At 36.9% G+C, this 12,023-nt stretch overlaps 1 protein-coding gene across 1 annotated transcript in view; it reads left to right on the top strand.

Annotated features, from left to right (window-relative positions):
• Nucleotides 1–20: 20 nt before the first annotated feature.
• The window catches only part of LOC141343800 (protein unc-13 homolog A), a 155,619-nt gene continuing 143,616 nt past the window's right edge, over nucleotides 21–12,023 (top strand). The window contains exons 1-4 of the mRNA XM_073848445.1: nucleotides 21–169; nucleotides 294–431; nucleotides 1,041–1,189; nucleotides 11,972–12,001. Of these exons, the coding sequence (XP_073704546.1) occupies nucleotides 21–169; nucleotides 294–431; nucleotides 1,041–1,189; nucleotides 11,972–12,001 (466 nt within the window). The remainder of the gene's footprint in view (nucleotides 170–293; nucleotides 432–1,040; nucleotides 1,190–11,971; nucleotides 12,002–12,023) is intronic.

Raw genomic sequence — 12,023 nt, 5'->3', positions numbered from 1 at the left:
AGGCGCAGCTCTGCATGCGGATGTGCGGGAGTCCCGGGTGCGCGGGCGCGCGCGCGCGCGCGTGTGTGTGCGGGACAGGGAGAAACTCCAGCTCGTGGTGTGATGCTCCGTCTGCTTCTCATCAGCGTGACGTCACGCTGCGAGCTGTCCGCGCGCCGCTGGTGCTGAAGCAAGATGGCAATGCGCTAGAGGCGCGAAAAAACGGCCGATAAACTGAGGGGGACTACGGGGAAAGTGCTTCATGTCAACATTTTCTGTCAGTTCGCCTCTTTATTCACACGTTTATTGTTCAGAAGCTCTAGTTATGGCTGTGTGCTGAGTGAGGGCGGCTCAATTCAATCACAGCACGTAAACGGACTGTCCCGTTCCGGCGGAGCGCGGCTGGCGGAGGTCGACGCGACGCGGCGCGATGTCTCTGCTGTGCGTCGGGGGTGAGTAACAGTCTTACATTTGCCCTTTGTTGGGACACAATTGTATTTGCCATGATAGTCGTCCTACACAATCTCTTACAAAAAGTAGCATAGTATCGTATCAGAAAATTGAGTGACTAGCACACTCATTTACCATGGTATTCCATGGTACTTTTTTGCTAGTGATCTGTCTTGATTACAAAATCATGGCTTTTTGACACATACCATGGTATAGATCTTAATTTAATGGTATAATTTAGAAAAAAGTACTGTTGCAGTGTATGGGACTTTAATACCAACCAGAATTTGTTATGATATTTACATGATATTTCAAGGGATGTTCCATGGTGCATGACCTAAAAATCTGGTATGAGCGAATGCTGTCACTGTGTTTTATCATGGTACATTAAAAAAACTGTTTTTGCACACTAATGCTTGTCACAGATGTGTTTAGATTCTGTTTAATGAAGGTGTTAGTGTTTTCCTTTCATTCAAGATTCATTCATCAACCTGTTAACAAGCCAAGGGTTAATATTAGAATTGAATCCAGATACCAGATGCTGCATTGTTATTTTACACATCTGATATGTAGAAATGTGTTATTATAAGGCTTTTGCTCATGTTGTTTAGTGCAGAGTGGGAATCTCTAGATCTAGCGCAGCGTGGGAAATGTGTTCGTGAGGGAATCCTGTGCGTGTGGGTGTGTGAGCTTAATGAAATCATGACATTTCTCACGAAGATCATTCTGATCACGGTTTCTGGGCATCACGATTCTTCAGGTTCACATGCATTAGCTTTTTAGATAACATAATGATTGATTGGCAGGTCATTTCTGATTGATTTGGTTATCAGTTCCTCAGATGAAATGATTCACAGTGATAACGCTGTGTGTGCATGCTCTGAAAGCAACATCTGTTCTGCATAATAGTCACAGAGATGCTTGTGCATCCAATGCACTTAAAAAACAAAACAAAAACAAAGCATCGATAGCTGGATGATTGTAATCAAGCACGGCTGATTTTGCTCTGATGCAATGACACGTGGCCGGCTCATTCTTATTCTGTGCTGCACCAGACTATAAAACACTAGCTGCTCTCTCACTAGTAGTGCTGGTCATCTTTATGAGTGCAGTTGTTGAAGGGTGAATCTCACTAAAGCTGCTATGATTCATGCATGAATCATTTTATCCCAAAAAAAAAAAAAAAAAAAAAAAAAATCTTTAAATATCTATAATGCAATATATAAATAATAATAAAGTATAGAAATTAAAATATATATTGTTTTGCATTGTTCAAAAGCAAATTAACAAATTAATCCTAATTCCGTTTAGTGTAATGAAAAATAAAAACTTTTTTATTACCATTATGCAAAAGATTAAAAAAATAACTAAGCTTATTATTAAGAAAAAATATATTTATTTTAGGAGTAGTTAGATATTTTGTGACAATATATTTAGTGGAAAAAAGCCAAAAAGCTGTTTTCCCAATTCTCTTTAGTGTTTACCATATATAAAAAATTCTACTCAGCTGTTTTCAGTGTAATTATAAATATAAATGTTTTTGAGCAGCAAATCAGAATATTAAAATGATTTCTGAAGGAACGTGACTGGAGTAATGATGCAAAAAAAAAAAAAAAATCAGCTTTGACATCACAGGAATAAATTACATGTTAACAGATATTAAAACAGAAAACAGTTATTTTAAATAGTAAAAATATGTACAATTTTTGACATATATATGTCTTAATTTAGAAGTAGTTATCTATTTTGTGACACTTATTAAGTGGAAAAAGCAAAAAAAAAAAAAAAAGACTTTAAATGATGAAGATTAGATTAAGATTTTAAATGTTTTTTAAGAAGTCACTTTAAACCAAGCCTGCATTTATTGATCCTACAAAGTACAGCAAAAAAGTAAAATTTTGAAATATTTTTTACTATTTGAAATAACTGTTTTCTATTTGTATATATTTTCAAATTTAATTTATTCCTGTGATTTCAAAGCTGAATTTTTAGCATCATTACTCCAGTCACATGATCCTTCAGAAATTATTCTAATATTATATTTTGCTGCTCAAAAACCTTTATATTTATTATTACATTAAAAAACAGCTGAGCAGAATTTTTCAGGTTTCTTTGATGAATAGAAAGTTCAGAAGAACAGCATTTATCTGAAATAGAAATCTTTTGTAAACATTATAAATGACTTTATCATCACTTTTGATCAATTTAAAGCATCCTTGCTAAATAAAAGTATTAATTTCTATAACCCCCTCCCCTCAAAAAAAAAAAAAGAAAAAATTTACTCAACATTTTAAAATATTGATAATAATAATAATTAATGTTTCTTTAACAGCAAATCAGCATATTAGAATAATTCCTAAAGGATCATGTGACACTAAAGACTGGAGTAATAATGCTTAAAATGTATCTTTAATCGCAGGAATAAAATATATTTTTAAAATGTATTCAAATAGAAAGCATTTATTTTAAAAGTAAAAATATTCCACAATATTACTGCTTTTGCTGTATTTGGATCAAATAAATGCAAACATAAAAAAATTAAGTGCTAGTGTGCACAAAAGGACAGGATTAGTCTTGTTGTTGGTATTAAATACAGTAATGAGAATCCTGAGGAGGAGATATGCTTTTTAGTAATTGAAAATAATATCACAGTGATAATAATCTTAGCTGTCCCATTTTTAGGGATAAAATGAAATTGTGAAATTTACACTCAAACACAAACCTCATCTGGGAATTCTGTCTCAATCCACTCTCTCTTTCCCTGCGCAGTAAATCAGGAGTGTTGTGATTTACAGGAAGTCCCTGAGTAAAGGCACAGTGACTGTTCAGGAAAAGGGTTATAGGTTTATTGCTCAGCGAGACGACAAAAGCTCTTATGCTTGATGTGCTGCTTGTCATGACAGAGGTGTTGGATCAATGTTCATTACAGGAGAGACTGTGTAGCGTAAAGGGTCATGGCTGAATTAAGCTCTTTACTTAAGATATCACAAAGATGTGTGTTTGGTAGTATATTCCCAGACACTCCACTAGTCAGTTTGCATATGTAATCTTTAACAGACTGTGTAATGAATTCTAAAGATGAATGCATTACATAAGGGCTTCTGTTGTGTGATATAACTCTTATGGTGTTCGCTGGTGTTGTTATATGCTGAATGTAGGAGGGTTTTCGCACTTATATAATATTGAAAACACTTTAGCAGTCAGCATGGGTGGTTAACATCCCACCTCTTGTTTCCAGCCAAACATCACAGGGAAAAGCAAAGATTTCACAGGTAGTAATGTGTTTTGATGTTTATGAGGAGTTTTGTTGCTCGTAATTGATGTCCAAATGCTTTTGAAGAGACTAGGCCATAGGAAAGAAAACTGATGAATGACATCTCCTACATTCATTTAGATGGAGAGCAAATTAAGACTCTTGCTGAAGTAGTGCTTCTTAAAAACTTGTGTATTTGTTTCAGATTAAATCTTAAAAAAATTATTCACCCAAAAATGAAAATTGGGTGAAAATTTTCTCACCTTCAGACCATTCAAGATGTAGATGAGTTTGTTTCTTCATCAGATTTGGAGAAATGTGTCATTCCTTCACTTGCTCACCAATGGGTGCCGTCAAAATGAGAGTCCAAACAGCTGATAAAAACACCATCATCAAGTAATCCAAACCACTTCAGTTTATCAGTTTACATCCTGAGAAGACAAAAGCTGTGTATTTGTAAGACACAATGCAGTCATTAACTTCTATAGTCTTCCATCCATCATAACGTTTCCTCCAGTGAAAAAAGGGGTCTGGTCTGAATCAGGAGAGAAATCTGTGCAGATCAAGCCCGTGTTTACAATCCAAAACAGCTATAAAACAAATAAGTGGCTGGATTTTATGCGAGAAACAACAAGAGATGGAGACTTTTTTTTAACAAGAGGAAGCATCATTATGGATTTTGGACTCATATTTTAGCCAGAAGTGATGGTTTGAAATTAAAAATATCTCTTCTCAAGTGTATTACTTGTGTAATATTGTTATGTTTTTATCGGCTGTTTGGACTCTCATAATGGGCATTTAACATCCCACCTCCTGTTTAAAGCCAAACATCACAGGGAAAAGCAAAGTCTTCACTGTTAGTAATGTGTTTTGATGCTTAAGAGGTGTTTTATTGCTCGTAATTGATGTCAGAATGCTTTTGAAGAGACCTGGCCATAGTAGAGATCACGAATGAGATCTACATTTTTAGTAAATTTCTTAAAAATCTTTAAAAAAAAAAAAAAAAGAAAATGTGCTGATAATGTCCTTACACTAAGGCCATCCAAAATGTAGATGAGATTGTTTCTTCATCAGATTTTGAGAAATGTGTCATTCCATCACTTGCTCACCAATGGATCCTCTGCAGTGAATGGGTGCCGTCAAAATGAGAGCTGATAAAAACATCATCATCAAGTAATCCAAACCACTTCAGTCCATTAGTTAACATCCTGAGAAGACAAAAGAAACATTGCAGTCATTAAGAATATAAGTTTTTAACTTCTATAGTCTATAATCCATAATAACACTTCCTCCAATGAAAAAGGGGTCTGCTCTGAATCAGAAGAGAAATCTGTGCAGATCAAGCCCTGTTTACAAGCCAAAACAGCTATAAAACAAATAAGTGGCTGGATTTTATGCGAGAAACAACAAGAGATGGAGACTTTTTTTTAACAAGAGGAAGCATCATTATGGATTTAAGACTCATATTTTAGCCAGAAGTGATGGTTTGAAATTAAAAATGTCTCTTCTTAAGATGTTAACTGATGGACCGGGGTGGTGTGGAGTACTTGTGGATTATTGTGATGTTTTTATCAGCTGTTTGGACTCTTATTCTGACGGCACCCATTCACTGCAAAGGATCCGTTGGTGTGCAAGTGATGGAATTGGATTTCTCCAAATCTGATGAAGAAAAAAACTCATCTTCATCTTGGATGGCCTGAGGTTGAGCACATTTTTAGCCAATTTTCATTTTTCAAAAGTTCTAAATCTCAGTATGAACTCCATACAACTATTGACTATTTTAGAAGAAACATCTGAGACAATGTTAACTCAAATGAAGCATCTCAGGAGACTCAATGGAGCTGTAAATTATGAAGGAGCAACATCTGAGCAATAACTTTTTCCTCTGGGCATGTCAGTAAAACCCATTGTTGAGGCCTTCTTGGTTTCCTTTCACAGTCAGCTGGTTGTTTTCCTCTCGGCTGTGGCGAATAAATGGGGCCCGGGAGTCATTGATTACGATGTGTTGTTTGTGGGCAGCAGATCCAGCACTGAATTATTTATATTGGCAGTGATTTATGATTCTGAGCTATTATTAAGCGCTAGTTTCCTGGGTTCTGCGATCCAGCGTCCTCCTCATTGATCTGGTCTGGGTATTGATATATTACAGTGGTCTGTTTTAACAGCACTCAATGAAACAACATACGATGGAGCTGCCCCCCTCTCTATAATTCAATCTTAGATGGAGCTGAATGGCAAAGATCGCTTCCGGTTTGTCCCCTTTCTTAGGCGTTCATTTGCTTGAAATGGAAAGAACTCAGTGGCTTAAAATAGATTGGGTCTTTCAGCACAGATGCACAGTGGCCGCTCTTCCTGCACCGGGTCGTCGTATTTCTGTCGACTATGCAGATTTAAAGAAGCTGTATCAGACCAAGGGATCTATTTTTATGTGCACCTGGGGACACATTTAACAAACCTTACCTGCAAACTGGCACAAGCATCGTGAAAGCAGGGCAGATCACCGATTTTTTTTTTTACTTTCAAAATTTTCTTGTATCATTCTATTTGTCACACAAGGAGCCAGGGGAACACACGAGGAACCGGGGTACAAAACAAAACACTAATTTATTAATAAAAAAAGGCAAAACAAAGACAAAGGGTAAACAAACACGACGCAACTTTACAAACAAAAACCGAGGAGCAGGATAAACACATAGAGACGTTAACACCGGACAATGGGGGTGAGAGACTGAAGACTATTTATACACTAAGACAGGGGAGTGGCTCCAAACGAGCAAACGAGGGGAAGTACAAATATGTGCAAGGACTGAACCAAACTAAAACAAAACCAAAGGGGGGAAACAAGGACTAAACCAATACACTGGAAACACAGGAGTAAAAACAGGCATGACATGACAAAACAAAACAGGACACAATACTGACACTATTATTTTGTCTGTGATTTTGTCTATCCATTTATCTTTTTGTCTGTTGCTTTATCTATTGTTTTCTATCCATTCATCTATCCATTATTTTGTCTGTTTATCATTGTCTATTGCTTTGTCTGTCCATGCATCCATCCATCTATTGTTTTGTCTTTCTACCGTCCATCTATCCATTCATCATTCTATCTTTTTATCATTTCGTCTATCATTTTGTCTGTTTACCATCCATCCATCCATTATTCTATCTATCATTTAGTCTATCCATCCATCCATCCATCCATCCATTCATCATTCTTTTTATAATTTTGTCTATGAGTTTATCTGTCTACCAACCATCTATTAATCTTTTAATTCATTGTTTTGTCTGTCATTTTCTATCCATCCATCCATCCATCCATCCTCCTTTCTACTATCCATCAACCTATCCATCCATTCATCATTCTATCTGTATATTATTTTGTTGGTTGTTTTGTCTGTCTACCCATCTATCCATATTATTTCTTTTTTTGCTTTTCTTTATTTTTTGTTGTTTTTATTTCTTTCTGTCTATCCATCATTTTGGTTATCCATACATCCAATGTTTTGTCTGTCCACAATCCATTTATCATACTATCTGTATATCATTTTGTCTATCCATCATCCATCAATCAATCTGTCCATCATTTTGTCTGTCGTTTTGTCTGTCTGTCCATCCATCCATTTGTTTATTATTTTGTCTATCTATCCATCTGTCCACCATTTTGTCTGTCGTTTTGTCTGTCTGTCTGTCCATCCATCCATTTGTTTATTATTTTGTCTATCTATCCATCTGTCCATCATTTTTTCTATTGTTTTATCTTTCTGTCTTTCTGTCTGTTCATCCGTCCGGCCGGCCGTCCATCCATCCATCCATCCATCCATCTGTCCATCATTCTGTCTGTCGTTTTGTCTGTCTGTCCATCCATCCATTTGTTTATTATTTTGTCTATCTATCCATCTGTCCACCATTTTGTCTGTCATTTTGTCTGTCTGCCCATCCGTCCATTTGTTTATTATTTTGTCTATCTATCCATCTGTCCATCATTTTTTCTATTGTTTTATCTGTCTGTCTGTCTGTCTGTCTGTCTGTCTGTCCGTCCGTCCGTCTGTCCGTCCATCCATCCATCCATCTGTCCATCTGTCTGTCCATCTATCATCCATCCATCATTTTGTCTGTTGTTTTGTCTGTCTGTCCGTCCATCCTTCTATCTGTTCATCATTTTGTCTGTCCATCCGTCTGTCCATCCATCCATCTATCATCCTTCCGTCATTTTGTCTGTCCATCTATCTGTCCATTATTTTGTCTATCATTTTGTCTGTCCATCCGTCTGTCCATCCATCCATCCATCTGTCCATCATATTGTCTACTGTTTTGTCTGTCTACCCATCCATCCATCCATCCATCCATCCATCCATCCATCAATCCATCCATCCATCCATCCATCAATCTGTCCATTATTTTTCTACCCATCCATCTATCCATCTCTCCATCCATCATTTTGTCTGTCTGTCCATCCATCATTTATTCATCCATCTATCCATCATTTTGTCTGTTGTTTTGTCTGTACATCCATCCATCCATCCATCCACCCATCCACCCATCCATCCATACATCCATCAATCTGTCCATCCATACATCCATCAATCTGTCCATCCATACATCCATCAATCTGTCCATCCATACATCCATCAATCTGTCCATCCATACATCCATACATCCATCAATCTGTCCATCATTTTGTCTGTCTACCCATCCCTCTGTCCATCATTTTGTCTGTCTACCATCCATCTATCCATCCATCCATCCATCCATCCATCCATCCATCCATCCATTCATCCATCCATCCGTCCGTCCGTCCGTCCGTCCGTCCATCCATCCATCCATCCATCCATCATTTTGTCTGTCCATCCATCATTTATTCATCCATCTATCCATCATTTTGTCTGTTTTGTCTGTACATACATCCGTCCATCCATCCATCCATCCATCCATCATTTTGTCTGTTGTTTTGTCTGTACATCCATCCACCCATCCATCCATCCATCCATCCATATATCCATCAATCTGTCCATTCATACATCCATCAATCTGTCCATCCATACATCCATCCATCCATCAATCTGTCCATCATTTTGTCTGTCTACCCATCCATCTGTCCATCATTTTGTCTGTCTACCCATTCATCTATCCCTCCATCCATCCATTCATCCATCCGTCCGTCCGTCCATCCATCCATCTATCCATCCATCATTTTGTCTGTCCATCCATCATTTATTCATCCATCTATCCATCATTTTGTCTGTTTTGTCTGTACATCCATCCGTCCGTCCATCCATCCATCCATCCATCCATCATTTTGTCTGTTGTTTTGTCTGTACATCCATCCATCCATCCATCCATCATTTTGTCTTACCATCCATCATTTATTCACCCATCTATCCATCATTTTGTCTGTTGTTTTGTCTGTACATACATCCGTCCATCCATCAATCTGTCCATCATTTAGTCTGTCCATCCATCCATTTGTCCATCATATTTGTCTGTCCATCCATCTATTTGTTCATCATTTTGTCAATCCATCCTTCTGTCCATCATATTTTTTATTGTTTTGTCTGTCTGTCTGTTCATCCATCCATCCATCCATCCATCTGTTTGTCCATCATTTTGTCTGTCCATCCGTCTGTCTGTCCCTCCATCCATCCATCCATCCGTTTGTCCGTCCATCCGTCCATCCATCCATCTGTCCATCATTTTGTCTATCGTTTTGTCTGTCTACACATCTATCCATCAATTTTTTCTGTCGTTTTCTGTCTATCCATTATTTTGTCATTTTGTTCATCCATACATCCATTGTTTTGTCTATCTATCATCCATCCATCCATCCATCATTTTGTTCATCCATACATCCATTGTTTTGTCTATCTATCATCCATCATCCATCCATCACATCTGTCAATCTGTCAATCTATCTATTATCTATCTATCTATCTATCTATCTATCTATCTATCTATCTATCTATCTATCTATCTATCTATCTATCTATCTATCTATCTATCTATCTATCTATCTATCTATCTATCATCTATCTATCTATCTATCTATCTATCTATCTATCTATCAATAACTAATGATATAATTCAAGCTCTCTCTTATAGTAAAGTATATGAATGAATGTGTTTTTTTTAACAGTGAAAACTTGTTTGTTTGTGAGGGACGCAATGAAAGGAAATGAGGGTGAATTCAGGGAGCCATTAATGTGCAAAATGAGATGAGTCTGATGAATGACATTATCTGCAGCTGGTCTGATAGGGCAGAAAGAAGTGTTCAGGATTCATTAGTGACACCGGAAGCCCTGGGGAGGAAAACGCAGTGGACTCGATCAGACCGCAGAGAGACACAATGAGTCAGAACCTGAGAAACCAACACAGAGCCAGTGTTTTCCACTGAGGATTTTGCTGACGTACTGAATTAAGAGGCCATTGGGTGAAATTGAACTGAAGTCTTTATTTCTAAACTGTAGTGTTTCCTGCTGGAATGACCTGCATTTATTGTGTTCGGATGATAGTTCTGGTGTCCCGGGGCCTCTGTTCTGCTCGGTTCTGTACACAAAGCACTTGAGTAGTTTCACAAGACTTGAATATTTTATATCTGCTTATGGACTACTTTAATTATGCTTTTTATAAACATTGTTTAATTTTTAATGTAAATTTACATTTTTTGTTATTTTTCTTTTTTGTGTGTGCTTTCCAGAAGGTTTTTACCGAAAGATAATGCTTTTAATTCCCAACGAAAACTATTATCATATCATATTCAAACAGAAACTTAAAGGTCTTTCCAGCAACCCAGCAAAGAAACTGTGACAAAAATGTATTACTTAATATATGTAACTGTACTACTACTACTTATAAAATTATTAATAAAACATTATTTTTTTAAGGAATATTTAACAGAAAAAAGGAAATGCACAACACAGTATTTTACAGTAATAAATAAAATAATAATATATTTTTTATTAAATTAAATGATTAGAGATGCTTTTGATTACTAAAATGAAATGAAACCATCAAAATGTAATTCAAAAATATTTTATAGGGCCTTAATGTATTTTTATTAAACTTTTACTAAACTGCTGTTCAGTTAAGGAGTTCTTCAACTTCAAAATCATTCTACAGATACATTCTGTTGTACCTTTTTTGTTAAGGGTGTATGATCTTTTTTGCATGTTCACTTTGCAAACACTGGGTCGGTACTTCTGCAGCAATTTAGGTTTTTAGAAATGATTTTGAAATGATTTTTGAACTCGGGGCACCATAGAAGTCCACTATATGGAGAAATGTTTTCCTCAAAAAAGATAATTTCTTTATGACTGAAGAAAGAAAGACATGAACATCTTGGATGATTTTTGTTCCGAAAGTGAACTTTTCCTTTAATCAGTATTTCTGGCTCAAAAATGCATTGCAGATCAAATTGTTGTGGAACATCTGCTCGAATTTCATCCTCTCTGATTTTATATCCTGCTGCACTGGCGTGGGCTCTCGAGTCTATAGATGTTCTCTTGAATAACTCCAGCGAAATTAAACTAACGCCGGCACTTTCCTCTCAGCTCTCATCTTTTCAAATGGTTTTATTGGCCAGAATTCCAGTCAGCAGAGGTGCCGGAATAAATGCGAACGCATCGGAATTACTGCAGCACAGATACGGCAACGGCACTACAGTAATGATTACCCAGAAAGCAGCTCACTTTAGATAAGAGTGAGGATGAAAACCACATGAGGCGTTTATGGAGAACCAGCAGCGAGTGAGTGTTTGTGTCTGAGCCTCTGTGTGTGTATAGAGTCCAGCTGACTCAAGGCTTATATATAAACACACTCACTTCCTGTTTTAATATCCGTCCTGAGGAAGAGGAGAGAAGATGAGCATTTGGGTGGGGTTGGATGGGGTTCAGAGCGGGTTTGCATATTAATACTTCTCTGCGCTGTATGCCATGTGCTACAGCAGGCATCAATAATGCGTGGGAACACACGTCATCACAGTGCAGAGATGAAAAACCTGAAGAAATCCCCTCATTTCTGTATGAAGAGACTTTTGTGCATCTATAATGCATGAGCTCTTCTGTTTCTGAATATGCACTATATATGTGTATCAAACACTTGCACGCTCACAGTGGGAAGTTTCTTTGTCAAAACTACAAAAGCAGCAGACTGCTTAAGTTTGAAAGTTGATGCAAAAAGTTTAGCACAGACAGACAGCAAAATCTTGTTTCATTGTGCTTGTTTCAGATCATTTTGTTCTATTTTAATGGCTCTTTATCTATCTTTTACTCTTCTGTGGTTGTTTTTTTACAGTGAAGAAGGCCAAATATGATGGACCCCAAGGTAAGTAGACTTAGAATGCATT

This window comes from Garra rufa, chromosome 10 (assembly GCF_049309525.1).
Source record: "Garra rufa chromosome 10, GarRuf1.0, whole genome shotgun sequence".
Classification (NCBI taxonomy): domain Eukaryota; kingdom Metazoa; phylum Chordata; class Actinopteri; order Cypriniformes; family Cyprinidae; genus Garra; species Garra rufa.
Note: the sequence above shows the minus strand (reverse complement) of the source record. Positions and strands in the feature narration are given on the sequence as shown.